Raw genomic sequence first — 22,488 nt, 5'->3', positions numbered from 1 at the left:
ACACACTCGTTTCCCACTAGGTCCCTCCTTACACCCTGTATTTCAGCCAAAGTAAATGCCCCCCTGTGCCCTGAAACACTTGGATGCCCACAGCTCACGTCCTTGACCACCTGGGGCCACGTTCTCCTCTCCATTCTCCCTGCACTTACCCCAGATGTGGCCTTCTGAACCCAGGGCTAATCATTAACAGTGTCACGTCTGTGATTCCTCAACTGATTTGATGTCCCCCTCTTCAAACCCTCATTGGATTCAGTGGAACCTATTTCCCCTGGCACACCCTGGTCTGTCCTTGGGGTACAGAAAATACACTCGGACCTCACTGTCTCTGACTTCCTTCCCGAACCCTCAGTTCTCTGGGGACCGGGAATCTGGTCTTGCTAATGTTCATAGATTTGGCCTCCCAGTCTCGGTTGGTGCTCAGGGTATTTTGATGGTTACAAAGTGCTAACCAGAAGTTAGCAGGGGACAAAACCAAGTTCACTGAATGAAGACAGACTGATGGGTAAGTGACTGTGCCGGCGGAGGTACAGGCACCGAGGCTGAATCCCACGGAGGCTTTCTGAGGGGCATGGCACAGTCCGAAACGTCACACGGAGTGGGGTTCGGAAAGGCACACGTGGAGGCACCCCCCAAGCCAAGGCGGGGCGGGGAGGGGGCAAATTATAGCGCATGGACAGGGAATAGCTGGTAATGCTTGGCTTGATTAAGTTGCAGTCTGCCAGAAGGCAGAGATACAGGAAGTGAACTGTGAGAAAGGCCCAAGCCATACTTTGAGCTCAAACACAACTTTTCCGTTATCTAAACCTCTTAACATTCTTGGTTCATTGCAACAAACATCACTTTGTTACCTGGTATGTTGCGAGCATATGAGACAAGAGATTGCATCTGCTTGCTCCAAGAAGGTCCACTTTTTGACACACATCCATCTTCAATTTGTCAAAGCTCTTTTTGGCAAGGCGTACTTGTGCTTGTACCTATGAAAGTAAAAGGACCTGTTTTGAACCAATCAAACTCTTCAGTAGTTAAAATCTGCTGGTGGGAAAAGAGCAATAATGGGCTCATGTTCTTCACATAAGAAAACACCTTTGACAATTCCAGGTAGGGCAAGAAGACCCCACAACATCCGTTCTTTACCTCCAGAGAACCTCAATGACAGTACTGCCTATCATAATTATATAGTGAACCTACCACCCTAATTACACTTTTCTCAGACGAATATTACAATACATCTCCTTTCCAGCCATTCACAAATGGACCACGGTGGGGAGAAGTCTGGGCACACAGGGTGGCAAGGGAAGAGTTTTCCCTCCTGTATTCCTGCAGTTCTTGGAAACTGGCTTCCCCGAATGTTAACATCTTACATAACATGCCACTTTTGTTAAACGTAAGAAATGAATACTGATACAATCCTACTAACAGCAGACCTCATTTGGGTTTTACCCACTTTTATCCTTTTCTGTTCCAAGACTAAGCCTAGGATCTCACAACAGGCAATTATGACACAGCCTGAAAATGACCTCCACTGATAAACGTCCAAGCTTTTAAAATTGAGTACGTACATAGCAATCCTCCATCTATCCCTGAGCCATACAGTAATTCTGGGCCAGAGGGAAGGTCAGGAAAAGATTCAGAAATTCTATATATTGTTTCGTAATGAAATAGAAGGTTTTGAATTTTAATACAGCTACATTAAAAATGTAAATTTTTATCAAAATTTCCCTTTGTTTCCACCTGAGGCAACACCACACCACGTTTCACCCAGCGAAAGCCAGCCAGATACTTCTTTTTCTCAGATCGTTCATGCAGTGGTAGTTCCCAGGCAGGGAACTGTGAGTTGGAAGTAATAATGGCTCTTTCATCACAGGACAGATACCGGGGGCAAGGACGGTGTCTACCTGGATCACCATTATATGCTCAGCATCCAGCAACTGGGCACCAAGCAGGTGCTGAATACATATTTAGTGACTGAATAAAGAGATTTTCCAGGCCATTTCAAAAGGTAAATCACCCAAGTACCATCTTAAAGCACCACCTTCAAAAATAGTTTTAGAAGGGATGATTTTATTTTCTAATAAAGATAAGCATGAAGATTATTTCATATAAAATACATTAATTTTTACCACTAATAATACTAATCTATATTCACAGCTTATAAAATTATGATACAATCATAGTAGCCATTTAACAACTGAAACAATGTGACAATCGATACAATTCACAAGGGATACAATTGAACAGTTAATACAAGTCACTCACCACCTGCCAGCATTTATTCGCTCTCAGCCTCTGTAATTGCCTCTTTGACTGCTGGGGGTGAGAGGCTTCATTTGGGAAGGCAACAAACAGGCAGGGCCGGCACACTAGAGCAGCCTGCCTGGTTCCTAAGCTGTGCTTTCTACCTCCTAAGCAACTTACAGGAGAGGCTGGAAAATCAAGAGGCTCAAAATGATGGTTCTAGCCAGAAACACAAGTATTCCCTGTATAGTCTATGGAGTTAAAAAATAACAGTGCGGCACATTTACCACCATGTTGACAGAATTAGACCCTACGTGAACAGGGTCTCGTGTCTCTCTCTGCGTAAAACATTTCCTAAGAACGTCTCTGTACTCTTCGTCTATGAAGCTGGGAAAACTGGAAAATGGAAGCCTCTCAAACTGCCCACGCCTTGGGCTGACATCAGTCCCCAAGCCAATCCTTCCTCACTGGAGAGTGGCGAGACTCCATGTAAAGAATGTGGGGGCGCCGATTATAAAAATAATTTAGAACCTGTTAAATATCAGTGATTTTTCTGCCTTCCTGTGTGAGAAATAAAGAGACAGAGAAAAGAAAACCCGTGTTCCAGAGGGGAGAGGTCGGAGAGGGGAGGTGTGTCAGCAGCTGAGACCCTCTATGGGTGCCCCAGTGGCTCCCCAGCTGAACAGGCCAGGAACCCTCCTCTTCAACGGGGACCCCAGAGGCATCTGTCCTCACCCTTTTCTGGGGGGGTGGGGATTAAAATGGGTGTGAGCATTCATGCATGCATTCATTCAACACACATAGTGAGCACTTACTACATGCCAAAACCAGTGATAGGCACTGGGGTGTCTGTAAAGGAGTAAGATACAGAGCAGCTGGTCAAGAAATACTTATGAATAAAAGCACAGAGGCACAAGGACCCCCTAATTTTTTAGAGAAGAAAGACAAGCTAGCAACTAAGTTATAATACAACGGGAAAAGGATAACAGGACCCAGACTGAATAACATGGGTAGCACAGACAAGGGAATGATGAATACTGGGGTGAGGGGTGGGGCAGGGGGTTGGGTTGATGGCTTTAAAGCCCCCAAGACTGGCTTCCCAGGAGCCTACCTCCTGCCCTGTAACATTGTATTCTTTTCTCACTCTGCCTCTGGGCTTGGCATGTGACTTGCTTTGGCCAATGGGATGCTAACAAATGTGATGAAACTGGAAGCTTGAAAAAAAAGTAAGTGCCAGTATGCTTCCACTTCCTCTCTTGCTTGGAGATGTCCCTGGTGGTGTGCCCAGGCCAACCCGAGAACATGCCGGGGCTGGCCAACTCTGGCCACAGCTGGATGCAGACTCAGGAGTGAGCGGGCAGAGATCAGAATGGTCTTGATTACCCGTGGACTTGTGAGCAAGAAGAAATTTGTGTTGTTTTAAGCCACTGAGAGTTATGGTTGCTTATTTCACAGCATTATTGTAGCCATCAATAATAGCTATAAATGGTAGGTAGGTGGGCAATAAGGGCTTCTGAGACGGGGGAATATCTGAGATGGGTCTTAAAGCGTGACATAGTGTGTGCAAGGTATCTGCAAGACTGGCCTGATTAGGGGGAGGCTCTAGATTTTCTAATTAAATGCAAATTAATATTTTTGCAAGGATGTGACTTAAGCCTTTTCTTTTACATTAACATAATCGGTTACACATCGATATTCTTTTATCCTAGGAGAGAACTTGGTTCACTTGCTTACAACACAAAGCTCATGAATTAATATGCTTTGAAATGTGCCCTAATTTAATTTTGCTTGAATTTCTGTAAAGTAATTTTAGAAACCCAGAAGAAGACTTCAACACTTGACCCAGTGAGTCCCGAAAGGCCATATGCTTCGTGTGTCAACAATGATTATTAAAATACTTAATGCACTGCTGAGTTTCCAAATGCTGAGCCTGTTCCCTGCCAAACGAGGAGGATGTTACACTGCTGGGCATTTTGAATCTGGTCAAGTTCATTTACTATTTTGTGCTGCATGTCTGCTCTCTAAAACGCATTTCCAGTCCGCAGCCTGAGGACAAAACACCAAGGACATAGGCGGGCAGAGTCTAATTTCATATGCCTCCCGATGCACTTAAGTGAAAAATGTTTTGATTATTATTCCTTTCAATCCCAGATAAATTACATTCAATTACATAAACATCTTGAGGAGCTCCTCTGTTTTTCAAGATCCTTTAAAAAGCCTTCAGTCAAATAAATGTCCCCTTTGTTTATTTCTTAATTTTGTTTCTGCGGCCCCACGTTTCTCCTCTTCTTCTCCCAGCTCCAGGAAATGGCCAGGCATATCAGGCCCTCCTTCTGACCCTGCCTCCCCCAGGCTGCAGAAATGCAGTTCACCAGAGAAAGGAGCAATGTCTCAACTGCCAAAACTACAGGCCACTTCTCTGCACTTATTCCTCCTCACCTGAAATTCTACCTCTTAGCCCCAACTTGAACTACACTATGGTGAAGCCAAAGCTATTCATCCTCTTCGTTCACTCTGGCATCCCCATCCAGTGGGAAAGGTCTTCATGTGACCCCACAACCAAACAATTTGAGGGTAGTTTTGTATTTTTTTATAAGTGTTTTCTTTCCTTTAAAAACAAAATGAGGAAAAACTGCAATCCTACTTTTACATTGCCTTCCAGGAAAAGGCTCTGCCTCCCTACCTCCAACCATTCATTCAGCAAATATTTACTGAGTATGTTCTCCATACTGGCAGCGGTAAGTAAAATGGAGGTGGTCTCCATCCTCACAGAACTGAAAGTCCAGTAGACATTTTCACATCAGTGAGGGAATAATGGCAAACTGAGTGAGATGCTTGGAAAGAAAGCCACACAGACCCACAGTGATTTACCACGGAATCCAAAAGGACATTCTCCAAAGAAGCGACACACAAGCTCCATTCTAAAGGACTGAACACAATTAACTGTGCCATAAGGGAGAGGAGCACGTGCAAAGGCCATGGGTGGAGGGCAAGAAGGCAGGTCCCAGAAGGCCAGTGTAGCTGGGTTGCTGAGAGAAAGTGTAAGCGTTGTCTGAGATGAGGCGAGGGAGGTGGGTTAGGGAATATTCTGGAGTAGGGGCCTTGTAGGCATGGCCAAGATTTTAGTTTTTTATCCTAGAAGCAGTGGAAAAACCCCAGAGGCCTTTAAGCCTGGAAGACATAGGATCTTATCTTTCAGTTTGAGATGATCACTCACTGTGGTGTGGGGATGGTTTGGAATTGAGAGATGAGAGTAGGTGAGGACAGAGCTAGAGTTCAGGGGCGAGGTGTTGGGAGCTTCAGATGTGAATAGTGGTGCTGGGTATGAAAAAGTGCTCTGGTTCCTATGTATCTAAGCACCTCGAGCTCAATGTGATCGTCTAAATTGCTTTTTCCACCAGATGATTCTCATGGACACCTGAGACCACATCAGAATCCTTACTTTCTTTCCCAAACATCTCTCAACACCCCTCCCTTATTAACTTAATTTGTTCACCCCTATTTTCCTCTGAGGCAACATCCTGTGTCCAGAGAATACATTTAAGATCACAGCATACACCAATGACTTGTTTTGGCTTAGTAAGAAGCTGCAAGACAAAGGCTACCCTGTCTGAAATCACTTGGAAAACAGGAGGTTAAATATTTGGCTTCATTAAAAGATCTTTTTGGAGGCCAATGAACCAAGGAAGACCTGTCGAGATTCAGCTAACCAAACACCTTGGTGAGTCACTGTACTGTACTTCATCTATGATATTTATCCATCAATGGTAGGAGCAATTTTAACACTGTATTATGCACAAATGTGTGTGTAAATGACTATATGTGCACCATGCATGCATGTGGGCAATGAAGTATAGAGTCAGGGACTGTCTATTTTTTTTGATGTTCCTTCTCTTTATTCTAATAATGTGGTATAAATGAGGGCTAGTGCTCTCTTTCATAGGCTGCATTTCCACTTCTTTATCCAACCACGTGCTGAAGGACACTTTGGTTGTTTCCATGTTTTGGCCAGTATGGATAATGCTGCAGTGGACATAGGGGTTCATTTATCTTTACAAATAAGTGTTTTCTAGTTTTTTGGGGTAGAGACTCAGAAGAAAGATTGCTGGGTCATATGGTAACACTATTCTTAATTGTTTGAGGAACTACCATACTGTTTTCCATACTGAGGGTGTTCCCTTCTACTTCTCCTAGTTTGCTGAGAATTTTTATCTGGAGTAGATACTGGATTTTATCAAATCCTTTTTCTGGATCTGCTGATGATCATATGATTTGTTTTTGGTCTCCTCACATAGAAAATTATACTGACTGACTTTAAAGTGACCTCCATTGGTAACCATGTTAAGTAAAAATTCTATTTAGGTCTGGCAATAGTTTTTATTCTGAAGTCTATTTTGTCTAATATTAATATAACCTCTTCAGATTTCTACTGATTGGATTTTCAAACTATATATTAATCTATCCCTTTACTCTTACTTGTCCTTGTCTTTATATTTAAAATGAATCCTAAGACTAGACCCAGCTTGGTCTTGCTTTTTTTTTAAATCCCCATCTCTAACTTTCTTTTTTCTATATTTTTTTCTATAGAGAACAATATGGAACTTACAAAATTTTATCAATGAGGAAATGAGGGTTAGTCTGATATTAAAATAAATCCATTCTGCTTCAGAGTAATCTCAATAATTTTCTAAGTTCTTTACAAACCATCTATATAGTAATTAGTTCTAGATTTGAGTAAGAATTAAAGCATAATTTACTATGTTAAATTTCTAAGGTTTTAAAATTCTCTTTTAAAATAGAACATTATTTCTTTGTTTTTCTATCATCTCTGATTTCTCAGTTTACTGGAAGTATTTCTGTGTTTGGATACAAGAGCTCTTTCTGGGACATAATCCATCTAAGTCCAGTGACTAAGTGTATTTAAATACAACTAATACACATTAGCCCCTTTCATATATCGAGCTTCAAGTGTTTCTTAAGAGTTTCATTCTATCCTTTCCAGTTCTAGTAACACTTCCCTTAAAGATGAAAGTACAATAGAAGCTTAGGTCTGTTTTCTTTGCTTTCATTATCAAGGTTAAATAATCCAAAAATATATTATCTGGCTCTGTTCACAGTAAAGGTCTAAAAATAATGACTAGCTCAGAAGCAATATGCATCCCATCACCGGAGCATGGCCTCTAACTACCATTTCTCTCTTAAAGGAGCCAGCTTGTCATGTCAAAATGGCTGATTCCAGGGTTAGGGCAGGAAATATATCAGAGGGTTCTGAAATATTTTCTTGTGCAAGAAAGCAAGGAGGACCACTACCTGAGTTGTGTCTAAAGCACCCAGGAGTAAACCTGAAAGGCCTCACTAGTCAAAGGTGAGACAATTTGAGCATCAGTAAAGTAATATTGTCAACAATAAAAATACATTAAACATATTCAAATCTATGAGTTTATACTTGTACATAAAAACAAGAAAATGAACAGATTAATCAAACTGAACAACCTTATCGGGCACCTGTAGAGAATGCCAATGAACCCAACTGAATATTCTGACAAAGAACCAAACATTGATCCTGTCTTTTCTATCAAACTATATTCTAGTTCAGGATAATCTGGTAGTTGATAAAGGAAAGTTACTCATTACTGAACCATTGAAATGTATTAATTAAAAAAGAATACATAACATATTAAACTATCTATTCCCATCTGTCTTCACACGCATAACAGCTTTGTTGTTAGCATATTACATAAACCTCAGTCATTCCAAGTTTAAGCTATCCTGAAACCATTCTTACTTCTTACATTCCTTCTTTCTTCCCAAGAAATAGTATTGAGCACCTACAGTTTCAGATGCTGAGAACAGCAGGAAATAAAGTCAAGACTTTGCTTTCAGGATGGCTGCACTCTATTGGGTGAAACTGGACAATAAACAACAAAAGTAAATATATGGTTTACTGGATGATGAAAATAAAGCAGTGTAGGGGGGAAAAGCAGGGTAGGAAAAACGTAAGTGCAGGGTGGGGAGGAATGGCAGAGGCTTCTGTTTTAAATGGAACAGTCTGGTAAAAACTTCCTGAGAAGACTGGTCTTGGAGCAGGAACCTGGAGGAAGTGAGAAAGCAAATGATGTAGACACTGGGGGAAGATCACCTTCGTAGCAGAAAGAGTGATGAGTGCAAAGGCCCTGAGGGCACAGTGTTCTTCGCCTGTCAAGGAACTGTGGTCATTCTCTTTGGTTCTCTGCTCCTTTTCCCATCTGTTTTACATGCCTTATTGAAATGTAAGTTTATGAACAAGTGGATAAAAGGGTGCTCTTAACCCAACTCAATGGGTGATTTAAAAATCTCTATATTTTGAAAGTCAGTATCAATAGTTTTAAGTTTCTATAGAAAACTCATTTATATCCATGTTGTCCTTTGTGCTTTTTGTTGTAACGGATGTAGTCTATGGGTATTGAATAATATTTAAATGTGCTTATCAAGGTTTTGCACATCCCTACCCCACCCCCACATTGCCATTTGGGATTTCATCCTAAAATGCCAAGAAAAGATAATAGAGACAGTTTTCACTCTACAGTGAAGGAAAAAACACTTCCCCCTGTGCAGCGTTGTTCTAGCAACATTCTTCAGGGATTCACATCTAAATACCGGGCGAGAGGAACTGAAGAGACATTAGAACCAGGCCAGGGAGAGATGTCCCACCGATACAAACAAGTAGGGGACCCGGTGGTTGAAGTGCATTGGAGAAAGCGCCCCTACAGTCTGAGAGACAAAGGGAGGAGGAATCGGGAGGAAATCTACGCATGTATAATGCCATGGCTATGATAGTTAGTGATTAATACTCTTCCCAAAACAAAGATGCCATTGCCTTTTTACTTCATTTCCTCCTAAATGAGCATTTTGAACTTGAACGATTCAGCGATAAGAAATAAGCAGTGATTCTAAGGCTTTTCAGCTATATCCCTGCTGAATGCGTAGATAAAATCGAATCGTTCAGCTAGCATTCCCTTTACACCAATGAAAACTGCTTATTCAAGACAAGGACATTGGACCCGCCGATGTACTCAGAACGAGGCACCCATGTCACTGATGTAATCTCAACCCACTCATATGAACATCGTGCAACCTTTATTCAGATCCTAATGAAAAAAATCCAAATGTCTCCCCAACTTTCTCTTTAGGACCTCATGTCTATAACATGTTTTCTGGTCATGAGTGCAAAAGCCACCTAGAATAGGGGAGCTCACAGAGCTCCTGGGTTCTGTTCTAGGAATGTGTAAAACACTGTGCTGGATGAAAACCTTAACCAAGGAAGTATCTCAATGCTGATTCAGGAGAAGTAGGGGCCCACACATACCACAGACGACCCTCTTTTGAGTTTCCAGAAAAGAGAATGTTCATTCTCCTTTGTTTATTTCACTGAACCACGTGTTCCAGGTCAGGTGAGGAGAGGAAGAGGAGAGAACATTTCAGGACGGCAATGTTTCTCCACTGTTCCACTTCCACAGAAGAGAAGACTCAGGTACAAAATGATCTGCTTAAAGCCAAACAGCAGTTAAGTAGAAAGCCCAGGACCTGGGGTTGGATGTTGTCTCCTCTTGTCCAAAATATAAACCCCGCACCCATAGCCTGCCTACCTGTGGCCCCTCCTCCTCCTCTCCCACATCACCTGCTGGTTCCACGTGTGCTGGGCACACCGAGTTGCCATTCCCCAGCTGCACCATACCCAAACCCACCTCCACATTTCTGCACAGTTCCTCTGCCTGGAAAGCCCTCCCCTCACTGTCCAGATGGTAACTCTTACTCACCTTTCAAGTTTCCACTCAAAGGTTTTCTCTTCTGAGAACCTTTTTCTGTGATGCTTGTCAGCTGAGTTAGCTGAGTTAGCAACTCTTCCTCGCTGCAGTGAATGCACTTGGCAAACATCTTTCCGACACAAAACTACGGTAAGTGCTACCCGCTCCCGCGTATGCCCAGCTTCCCCCAACTAGAAGCTGGATGAAGGTGGAAGTTAACTGTTCGATTTCATAGGGCTAAGGCTCCAGGCCTGTAGCCAGGGGGTAGGCAAAACATTGAATGAATAAGGAGAGAAGAGCAGAAGAATGAACTCTTAGGCCTTACTTTCTCACTATGTAACACTGCTCTTTTTTCTTTTTTTAAATCCTCACCCAAGGACATTTTCTCGTTGCTTTTGAGAAAGAAAGGGAGAGAACATCGATGCCAGAGAGAAGTATCGATTAGTTGCCTCCCGTACATCCCTGTACTAGAAGCCTGTATTGGGCATCAAGCCCCCAACCCAGGTATGTGCCTGCCTGGGAATCAAACCCACAACCCTTCAGGTGCAGGGTTACACTCCAACCAACTGAGCCACACCGGCTAGGGCAACACTGCTGCTCTTCGGCAGTGCACAACGTGCACAGTTTGCTGAACTTCTGGTGGATGTTCCCAGACACTGTCCCTCTTGCTAGTCATCACCACCACCATTTACAGATCAGGTATTATGAGAACATGCACATACTCTCATTCGATTCTCACAACACTCCTGCACCATGCTTTTGTTTCTGCTTCACAGAGAAGGAAAGGAAACTGGGTTTCAGAACCATTAGGTAACTTGCCTTAGCTAATTTGACTGGCTGGGGAGGGGCAGGATGTGAAAGTCCACGCTATTTTCACTGATTGACTTTGCGTTCCCAATTGTAGCAAATCTCAAACTAGTAAGATTAACTGTATATCACCCAAAATGGGGGAGGGGAGTCAGTTTTGTTTACTGCTCTTTCTCCTTGTCACCTTGTTAACTCATTACAAAAAATACTCTAATATGTTAAATTTGTGATTATAGCTTGTTTTAAAATACAAACCATTGCCCTGACTGGTGTAGCTCAGTGGACTGAATGTGGGCCTGCGAACCAAAGGGTCACTGGCTCGATTCCCACTCACGGCACATGCCTGGGTTGTGGGCCAAGTCGCCAGTAGGGGATGCTTGAGAAGCAGCCATACACTGATGTTTCTCTCCCTCTCTTTCCCCTTCCCTTCCCCCCTCTCTAAAAATAAATAAGTAAATACAAACCATTACACACTATGCAGTAATACATACATTCATGCAGGATCTCAATTAAAGGTCTTCTATTTTCAAGCCTTTGGCAAGTTGAAATAAACACAGTTAAAATTATTCACAACCATGTAGGGCAAACTATGCAGATACATTTCAGATGAATTTAACTAGCTATCACACCTCCCCAACATTCTTAATGTTTGCTCAGTTGGTAAATTACTTTTCTGTGTTCTGTTTTTAACATAGAACATTTCTGTCATCAGGAAAATTTAACTGACTGGGTTCACTTCCTCTTTTAGGTCATTGGTGGACATATTAACTAGGGTCACAAGACTGAGCCCAGGGCACCAGCTCTACCAATCTCTCTCTAACCTGAGAGGCACACATTTCAGGGGACCAAACAGCTACAACACTGTCATTTTATCCCACTGGTATTTCTTGTATTTTATTGCAGTCTTAAAAATGTATCATTTCTTTTTTTATTCCTCTTTTTGATCACTTGTTCCTGTCTGCAGGGCATGTGAAAGACTGGAGAATCTTCTTGTGTTTCTTGGCTACCCAAGCTAACCCTGATTGTTCTTTATATTACAGTATATTTTTATTATGCTTATCGATGGTCCTTCAGTGTGAGTAATCTAACTCACAAATCGACTTATAAGTTAATGGGTGGACTGAGCAGATGAAAATTAACCTGTGTGAGGAGTTGTGCTTATTCACTGGTACTGAGGCCTGAACACAGCCAGTGGGGGAAGATCCGGACGTCCCCTTTATGGGTCCACGTTGCTGCCCTTGAGTTGTAGAGGGTGGTGGGGCTGGGAGTCAGGAAGCGTCTGAGATGACTGACGCAGAGCCTGCTACTCCTCTGGGCCCCAGAATATGGAGGGTAAACCTGGACTCTGTAACCTGTACACACACCTTCCTTATCCGGCCCTGGCCCACTGCTTGGCTTTCATCTTTGGCTTCTTTCCTCCAGCGAATCTTCCAACTCACTCGTTTCTCCCAACTCATAAAGGAGTTTAATCCTCTTCCTTTTCATATATTGTTCCCATCGATGTCTTATTTTTTCTCTGCTTTGGCCCTTTAAAATTCAGCTTGTGCCTCGTCTTCTAGGAAGCACATTTCAAGCCTCAAATCTGGCTGCAGATGCTCCTTCTGTGGCCCCTACAGCACTTGATCCTATACCTCTACCATCTCCCACGACACTCATCACATGGCGTGACCACTCTCGTTTTAATTGACTTCTGTACCCTCCAGGGAGCTTGGGGCAGGAACCGTATCATGATTTTGTTACCCAAGTACTGACAGAAGGAGCTAAAACTCAAATAGTTTTTAACCTGGTGCACAGTAATATCCACCATCAGGAGCTTTGGGCCTGTAGCCTCCACTTTTATAGTCTAATGACTGGCAACTTGTCTCTTGGTGTGGTTTTGTTTGGGGAGCTTTTTGGGGGGGAGGGTTCTTTTAGAAGACACTCCATAGTAATTGTATACCAAGAAGAAAGCTGGTCCAGCTCTTTCAATTTCCCATTAGTCTAACTCTTTAAAACGTGATCTGTGTTGCCATTCCACACATTTCGATAGCGCCTCTTTGCTCCTTCCTGCTAGAAAACACTCCGTTCCAATTTGCTCTAATCAGCTGTTCTGGAAGATGTGGGTCTGTGTTCTTTGTACACGCCCAGTTCATTAGAGTTCAGGGCCTGTGCTGACTCCCTCTGTCATTACAGGCCTAAGAACATTTCAGATTTTCAGTACGACGGGCAGGTATTCTTGTGGACAGTTGGCGGCTGTCCATAAAAATCCACCGGCCTTTCTGTATTTTCCAGACTCCCCTAAAAACAGGTGTCGCCTTGGGACAGAGTTCCCTCCATGGAGTGTGAGCGCAAGGAGAGGGGTTTGGCTCGTAAAGCCTTTTTACACATGCTCCTGCGTGCACTGCTTCCCTTGGGGATGCCTGGGATGTCCACATGTAGGAAACATCCAGAGGCAGCCTTAAAGATTGGAAAGCAGCCCTGACTAGTGTGGCTCAGTGGGTGGGGCAGTGTCCTGCAAACTGAGGTTTGATCAAACTGGTTTGATTCCCTGTCAAGGCACATGCCTGGGTTGTGGGCCCGGTCCCTGGGTGGGGGCGTGTGAAAGGCAACTGATCTATATTTCTCTCTCTCTCTGTCTTTCTCCCTGCCCCTTCCTAAAAATAAATAAAGTCTTAAGAATATTAAAGATTGCAAAGCTGTTATCAGCCTGGGTCTCTAAATGATTTCTTGGAGGACAGCCAGTCCACCGACTGGAACACCTGTCCAGGACTATTTGGTGAGCAAAAACAAAGAAACAAATACAACAAAACTTCTATTAGTTTAAGCCCTAGAATTATGGAATTTGGAGTGTCTCTTTGTACCATAGCCTAGCCTAGACTATTCCACCTAATGTTGGGATGGCTGTAGGAAAAGGCTAAATGGCAAGATACGATACAGGAATCAGTTTGAAGTCTAACAATGCCATAGACAGTCAGCATCGATCCAAAGATTTACTTCCATTCCTACCTTGATCAACAGGAATGCCATCAATCATACCAGCTGATAACTAAAGTGTTCAAACATCCATTTTGCGGCTGCTGGATTTTTACAGGAATGTTGCACAGAAACAAGGGGTTGGGCTACGTGTGGTGAAGCTGCTGAACCCGGCTTTGGTGTCCTCTCGTTGGAACTCAGAAGTCCTGGCTGACTCCGGTGACCTTCTAAGGCTCTCAGGCCACGTTCCCCACACTGGCTTCCAGAGGCGAATAGTACTTTCCTTAAAAAAGGAGAAAGCACCCTGGCTGGTGTAGCTCAGTGGATTGAGTGCGGGCCTGCGAACAATACGATCGTGGTTCGATTCCCAGTCAGGGCACATGCCTGGGTTGCAGGCCAGTTCCCAGCAGGGGACTCTTGAGAGGCAACCATATGTTGATATTTCTCTCCTTCTCTCCTTCCCTTCCCCTCTAAAGATAAATAAATAAAATCTTTAAAAAAAAAACAAAAAAAAGGAGAAAGCCATTTTTTATACTTTTATGTACAAGAGATTTCGTGACACTTAGGGCTGGAAGAGATATATGCTTGAACAGGTGAAGAAACTAGAAAGTTGGATATGTAAACAACATTAAAAACACCCCTCATCCCAACAGTCCTTTTCTGTTTAAAGTGCTTCTAAAGAACTGTGCCACTAAAAAATCATTGTAGTCTGTGCTTTTTTCATATGTGCTCTATGCCTCTCTAGTCTTCTCTCTCCTCTAACCACTTATTTTTAGTTATATTTTAACTGTTTAATTAAGGTACAGCTTACTTTTAAGTACAGGGTCCAGCGCAAATAATGTCCCTTTTTTATTACAAAATCACAAGCATGTAATTCTGTCACATAACAATATCACACTCAAGCACACCATATGACATTTTAGGTGAAATGCTCAAATCATTACTGTAAATTATTACATGCATATTATTACCCTACCAACCACACTGAAGCAGCCCTTACTTCTGCCAGGCCCTGTACATTGAATTGGCTCTGTAAACATTAAAATATGTATGTATCCACCTCACATAACCACCCCCCAGATCAATACATAGGACATTCTCAGTACTCCAAGGGACGCCTTCATGTGTCACTCCAGTCACTATCTCCTCAAAAACAGAACCAACATACTCTGAGTAGTCTGACCTCTATTGCCACAGATGACACTTGTTGATTTTGAACTTCACATAAAGGAAATCGCACACCACATATTCAGTGATGTCTCATTCCTCTCAACAGCTCACTCATGAGATTCAGCCATATTACTGCAACAGAGTTAACAGCTAATTCTTTTTCACGGCTGTATAGTCGCCTACTGAGCGAACAGCACCATGGTTTATTTATCCATACAACTGTTGATGGACATTTGGTTTGCTTTCACTTTGGGGATATCATGAATAACATTGCTATAAAAATTCTTGTACATAAGTTTTACATGGACACTCATTTTCCTGAGTCCAGGCCCAGAAGCCACAAGTATATTCTTTTTGGTAGATAACACCAGTTTTGCACAGTGGTCCCGTCAATCCATGCTGCCAGCAGCGATGTAATTTCAGTTACTTCATGCCCTCACTAACATTTGTGATTATCGGTTTGTTTCATTTTAGCCATTTAGTGGGTGTTAATTTTCACTTCCTGATGAGTGATAATGGCAGTACCTTTGCAGATTTGTGTTGGCAGCTTTGACATCTTCCATTGTCAAGTGTCTGTTCAGAAATTTTGCTTTTTATAACTAGGTGGTCAATATTTTTCTTTTTGATTTGTGAAACTTCTTCAGACGTTCTTGATACAAGCTGCTTGTTGTACTGCAAGTATCTTCTCCCAGCCTGTAATTTATCTTTGCTCAATGGTATAATGAACAGACTTTTTAATTTTGATAAGAGGCAATTTATTATTCTCTTTTAGGGTCAGTGCTTTTTCTGTTTTGTTAAAGAATTCTTTTCCTGTTCCAAGGTCATTCAGATATTTGCCTATGTTTTGTTCTGAAAGATTTGCTGTTTTGATTTTGGATTTTAAGTCTATGACCCAACTGACCCAGCCTCATTGACTGAAAAGATCATTATTTCCTCCAATGAACTGCAGCAATGCTTTGGACAGAAGCTGGGTGACCATGTGTGTGTGTGTGTGTGTGTGTGTGTGTGTGTTTTACAAACTATCAGGGCTGTTCTACTGGTTGATTATTTGTTGGTCCACACCAACTGTTTTAATTCCTGTAGCTTTATATGAAGTCTTAACATCTAGAAATGTAGGTACTTTGCTTTATTCCTGTTTTTAAAGATCACTTTGGCTCTTCTAAGTCCTTTGTATTTCTGCAAGCTCATTATCATCCTGTGAATTTCCTCTTGGGGTTGAAGAAATGCAACTAGTGTTGCATTAAATCTACAGATCAATTCGCAGGGTACTGATATCTTGATAAGATGGAATGGAGTCTTCTAACCCATAAACATGGTATTCCCTCCCTTTGCTTGACTAAATCTGCTTTAATTTTTCTAAACAATGGTTTGCAGTTTTGGAATTTGTAGTATAAAAGTCTTGCATGCCTTTGGTTAGATGTATGCTTAGGTACTTGTCCTTTCCAATTTTAAATGTGGCTAAGAAAATAACCCAGTGCTTAATTAGGAAACGTAACCCCAATAAATTCAATTAAAAAATCTAAAAAGAAAAGAAATGTTAAGGCACGACTACCATTCCCATTACCTTGTTTCAGAGGTAAAAAAGAACACAACCCAAATGCAAACTAACTGTACAATATCAATACAGTGAAAATCATCTAGAAGATTATCTGAACGTTAAACTCTTCTACTTTCCAAGAGGTGAACATATCCGGGCATATACGATTCCTGGAGCAACGTTCTAGTTACACAGCTAATGGCCGAAAAATGCAACGCTCCAAGTCAGATTCCCTTCCTTCTCTGCGCCCTCCCTCAGTCCCTTCTGGGCTTTCACACACCCTGCAAGTCCTCTCCTTCCCCCTCTCACCTGGCTGCTGATTATGCATGCACGGTCTTTAGCTTAAACAGTGATGTTTCCGAGAAGCCTATCCTGCCCCACTGGGCAGAATTAGACATTTCTGCTCCGGGCCCCAGTAAGATCCTTTAGCTCCACTCTCCTGGCTCCAGACTCTGCACTGTGCCTGATTAATGTCTGTCTCTCTGACTACATTATGAATTCTACAAGGGCAGGGTCAGGGATGGCCTAACTCACAGTTTTATTTCTAGAGCCTTGCACTGCCTGGCATATATTAATTGCTCAATAGTAATACTTGAAGGATTTATTATGAAATCTGGCCAGAGCAGGAGAATGGGACACTTTTAGTTTCTTCCTTGAATCCTGTAGTCAGTGGAAACCAACCACTGGATTGTCCCACAGTGGAATCAGTTAAAGGAAGGCCTATAATTCTGGTAGTTGTCTTACAGGTGCTATGTTTCTTCCTAATTTTTATTGTTGATAAAACATAAAGCAATAAAAATGAATTAAAGAACTACCTTGAAAGAAGACAATTTTCCCAGAATAGCCAGTGGATCTAACATTTAAAATTTATGCTAGTTTGGAAAATGCTTTGCCTTTTTAAAATTCCATTTCTGTGTGATATGTGATAGTGTTCTGTTTGTTTACTTTTGTGTCACATAATTCCTTTTGAAAGGAAACCCACTGTCATGCCAATGTTGGCAGCATAAATGAGCATTTTCACACAGGGAGACTATATCCCTGAATTTGTAAGGGTGGTTGTGAGGGTTAAACGGCATAGAAACATTTAAAAACGATGAATAAGGCATGATCCCCACTCTCAAAGAAAGTTCAAATTGCAGGGAAGATGAGACGCAGGCACAAATAATAGAAAATACAGTAGTATTTGAAAAGTACCCTAAGAAAAGAACAAAATAGGATAGGATTCCCATACATTTATTTTTCTGTATGTTATCACTAACACAGAAAGTTCTTTCTTTGTTTCCATCAAGATGTTTATCTTGCTGATAAAACAGAAAGAGCTAGTTAACTTGCTAGCATCTTCTATATGCAGAAAAAATGGGCTTCTAACTGCCACAGCAAGATCATGGTCACTGCCCAGGCAGAGTTGGTAAGTGCGTGTCCAGTCCCCCAGGCCAGTGCCCAGGAGCAAACATCCTGCAGTGCCTGCTCTCCTATGCATGATACCCCTCTCATCCCATTTCTGCAGAGGGGGTGGGATTTCAAGTTATGGACGTACAGCAGGGCCTGGTACCATTTCCAGGCTCCAAGGGGACGGCAGGAAGGGCCAGCGCCCTGCCTTCTGTGGTGGCTGTGCTTTTTGCCGATTGCATGGAGCACGCTCAGCAGGTTCTGCTCTTCACCCGGAAGTAACAGCTCAATTCGTATCATGGCTCGTTTGGTTAAGACGTGACATAGAGCAGAAAAAAGGAAATTTGCTTTAATCGTGCTCCTTAAGGAATATATCACAATATAAAAATTACAAGAAAGCTTTCTGTCTTCCCAGGTTGCTCACAAATAATCCTTTTAGAATACATTTAAGTTTGGAGAAATAATTCATACTTGAAATAAAACCTGACGACCAACTATGGATTAAATAGCTGTTGTGTGTAAAATATATACCCAGGAGTATGAAACGAAGTTACCTTGGAGAGGGGAGAGATCTGTGAGCTATCTTTAACATTAGTTTGAACTAAACATTTTTAAGATATGAAAAAAATTAAAAGGAAAAGAGATCAATTAAAATAGTTACATCCTTCTTTGGTTAAAAAAAATAGAAAAAGTCAGCTCAGATTCAAACTTAAGCAATATTATGAGACAGCCAAAGTAAAATTCAGCTGTAATCCTGATCTTGTAAGAATGATAACTGAGTATATGAACGTGCCTGATGTGTAAAGTGCAGAGCAGAATTACGAATCTTAAATAAAATGATCCATCATCTACCATTTATTCACTGATCAAGGACTATGCTTATGCAGTGGCTCTCAAAATGGGATTCCTGGACCAGCAACATCAGCATCCCCTGGGAGCCTGCTAGGAATGTAATTCTCAGGCCCCACCCCAGACCTGCTGAATCAGAAAGCTGGACGGGTCTCAGTGATATGTTTTCACAAGCCCTGCAGGTGACTACGTTGCATGCTGAAGTTTGAGAACCAGCCTCCTGGAGTGAAAAGGCTAAAGTCACGCTCTCTGAATAAGAGAAATTTGGGTTCAAGTATTTGCACTTAGACTTATTGTCTCCATGACCTGGAGCAAGTCATTTCATCCAGGTCTTGATTTCTAAATTAGGAACCTCTCGGGACTGTTGTTAGGATTAAAGGAGATATATGCAGATAAGGTGTATAGGGTGCACATTGTACATCACACACGCAATGCTTGGCACACAGCAAGCACTGACTGATACCTGCAATTTCCAGCCACAGGAGGCCCTGTGTTAGGGCACTGTAGGACACACGGTATTGCTCAGACATGGCTTCTTACTTCTAGGACCTAGGTCTGGAAGACGAGCTACACTAGCATGCAAATAACCGCGAGGCAGTTAAGTGTTAGGTGCAAGGTAGAAAGTGTTAGGTGGCAAAGAGTGGCATATAAAGTGCCCTGGGAGGTTGAAAGAGTGGAGGAAGCAACATATGGAATGGTTTTTAAAAAAAGAGGAAGCTTTTGGACAAGCCCGGATCAAGGGAAGCACATTCCAGATGGAAGGAGCATGCGGAGGAGGGTGGGAATCATGGAATACATAGTCTGGCTAATGGGATAACAGAAGCATGAGCCTATAATTTACTGCCTAAACAGGGGCACTTGGCAAATGAAAGGGGGCGTTGTTAATAGTTAAGTCAGGACAACAGATTCAGAGGAGACCGTGCATGGGCTCATCCATGGGCTCAACACAGGCTGCTGGGCATTTGAGTACTGGAAATAGGGGTGGAGAGTGGGCTGGGTCTGTGCATTGATTGAAGAGTCTCTGATGACAGGTGGGGGGCTCTGTGTTGCTAAGTCACAGGGAGCTGCGAAAGGTCCTGAACAGGGATGCAGTCACAGGGTAGGTTCTTGGGAAGATGACTTATGGCAGCACTATGTGGGCTGCTAAAGAATGGAGAGGAGGGTATGGAGAAGAGAGATATTTCCAGAAAGGAGATTTTGAAACCAGTGATATACATTGGACAAGGAAAAAGAGAAACCAAACCTGAAGCTAACATTTGAAGCCTACATCCAAAACAAGGAGGTTAAGAAAAGGGGCCGTCCAAGGTGGAGGCATCATGAATTCGCTTTCAGACATGAGGTATTCAGTTTGATGGGCTCTGTTACACACAACCTGTGACTAGGTCCCCACGTGCCGTCGATAGGGGAAACTATGGCAACTGGTCAGAATTGAGCTCTTATTTCAGTAAGGCTCTCTCCATGTGGAAAAGGTAAGCCATTCAACATCCTGATGTAACAGATAGGCTCTTTATTTTAGCTGGATTTATTTCAGTTACAGAACACTTAAATTTGGGCAAGAAGGAATGCCGGTGCTGTGTTATGTGGACCAGACTCCGTTTTAAGTACTTTACAAATATCACAGATTTAACCCTCCTGAGAATTTTATAAAGTTAATGCAATTAATATCATGATGCCCATTTTTCTGATGAAGACGTAGAGGCACAGAAAAGCTCAGAGACCTGCCCAAGATTATACTGCTACCCAGCACGGAGCCCCAGACTGAACCTAGGAGAGTCCAGTGGTAGGAGGTGAACACGCCTGTTGGCAGGCCATTTCCTATACTAGAGACATCTCATGGAACTTAATGGATTGGGGTTGGAAAAGAGAAGTTTTATTAACACCAAACTGTCCTGGGGTGTTCTGCCATTTATATGAAAAAAGAAAAACAGATTTTGAGGGATTATTTCCTGTTAGAATTGTCAAAACTGCTTTCAGAGATGCAAAAATAAATAGGATACTTAATTCTTATAATACTTTGGAGAAACAGCTGTTCAAGAGTATAAAAAACCCTGTATGAAAACGATTTCCTCACACACAATGACACATTTATTTGGTCTCCAAGACTTGTCGCTGTGCTCTGGAAATCTCTCCCCTGTCCCCTCGGTTCCACGTTCTAGCAGCCTGCACAGAGACACCAAAGCGCTCACCACCCCCAAACCACAGTCACTGCCTTGCTCAGGAACCTTTGTAATGACGTGACTAGGAATGTCAGACACCAAGTCACAGAATCCAGACTCAAACCTGAGCCACTGTATCACCTTCCAAATGGCAGAGGACCTTTTCAAATCGCCTTTACTGTTCATTTCATTTGAGAGTGTGGGGTAAGGGTGGGAGCCTAGCACTGATTTTTGGTAGAAGAAGTTTAGAGAGTATAAATACAGAACAGCAGGAGGTGCCCGGGACTTTGGAAACATTTGGAGGGTGATTTTTTTTTAGATCTGGGAGTACCACAGTCACTGGCAATCCAGGAGGTGTCAGGGCAGAGAAGGCCCGGGAGAGAGGGAAAGGGAGCTTTAGGCTACAGCTCACCAGGGCAGGGAAGAAGGCGGAGTTCTGGGCAGCGCTCAAGGGAACCTGCGGAGGGTTTTGCAGGAGCATCCTCTGTGCTCCACTTCTCGGTGATACAAGGCAGTGGGCAGGACTCCCCGCGAGAGGCCAGGGAAGAGCTGCAACTGCTCACGCTTCCCAGGGAACTGGCCTGGATAACCAGGGAAAGGAGAGAATGAAAACAGAAACCAGGACAGGAAGTCTTCATCTGCTCTGGATGCCACCCTTCTGAGTTTTTCAACATCCAGAGTTCATCTCCACCACAGTCCTGACGTTACAAAAGCATTGGCCGAGAGACTGGTCTCCCCACAAACACTAAGCCCCTCCAGAGCTGGAACCTGTGGTACTTGACTATATCCTTAGCCTAGATAAGGACAGGCTAAGGATAAGGCCAACCCTTAGCCTAGAACCTGTCACAAAGCAAGTGCCCCAAGTAAAAGGTTTGTGCGTGAGTGACTGAAAGAAAGAAATGAGGGTAGGGCTTTGATCAACTGGAGTCATTATACTAGAAGGAGGCTCCTAACTCAGTTCAATCCTATTGTTTCACAGATAATGTGAAACCCAGGGAGCGTAAGGGGCTTGCTGAGGCCCAGTGGAGAGGAGGGGTGTTAGTGCTAGAGCAGACCTGGGAACCCAGAACCCGGAGGCCGACCTTTCTCCTCTCCGCCCTGCTAGAGGCGTGGACACAGCTCTCACAGTCCTTCTAACGGTTATTGGCTGGTTGTTGGGAATGCAGAATACTTTTTCCCATGGAGACAGGTTTTTTTCTTCTTCTTTTTTTTTAAATGGTGGTTTGGTTCCCAGGCCAGGCCACAAAAGCCTATTTACCCCATAGCTGAGCTTGACTATAAAACCAGCGGTAGCTCTGAGGCCTCACTGAACCCCGAGCTCTGAGCCCGCAGTCTGGGGGGCAGGTGGGCAGCTGGCCCTGCAGGAGGGAGGGCAGAACTCCCTCGAGCAGACCAGGAGTGTGGGCTGGGGGCTGGGCAGGGGGGGCTGGGCAGGGGGGCTGGGCAGGGGGCCCGGGCAGCAGCTGCAGGAGGCTAGGCAGCCTCTGAATGCCTTGGTGGTTCTTAAGTGGATTGTTTGTAAGTTGGGAACTGTCTGTACTTAGGAAGGCGGATTTCAAGAGGTAGGGGATCCTATTTCACTTGAAGGCCCACAGTAATGAGGGTGCTT

At 43.1% G+C, this 22,488-nt stretch overlaps 1 protein-coding gene across 8 annotated transcripts in view; it reads right to left on the bottom strand.

The window, feature by feature from the left end:
* Positions 1–22,488, bottom strand: part of ICA1 (islet cell autoantigen 1) — a 135,864-nt gene that overhangs the window by 40,086 nt on the left and 73,290 nt on the right. For all 8 annotated transcript variants that reach the window (XM_037046397.1, XM_037046400.1, XM_037046399.1 and 5 more), the window contains one exon: positions 849–974. In XM_037046397.1, coding sequence (XP_036902292.1) covers positions 849–974 — 126 coding nt within the window. The remainder of the gene's footprint in view (positions 1–848; positions 975–22,488) is intronic.

Source organism: Sturnira hondurensis, unplaced genomic scaffold, assembly GCF_014824575.4.
Source record: "Sturnira hondurensis isolate 20B ecotype Veracruz unplaced genomic scaffold, ASM1482457v3 Scaffold0005252, whole genome shotgun sequence".
Classification (NCBI taxonomy): Eukaryota; Metazoa; Chordata; class Mammalia; order Chiroptera; family Phyllostomidae; genus Sturnira; species Sturnira hondurensis.
Note: the sequence above shows the minus strand (reverse complement) of the source record. Positions and strands in the feature narration are given on the sequence as shown.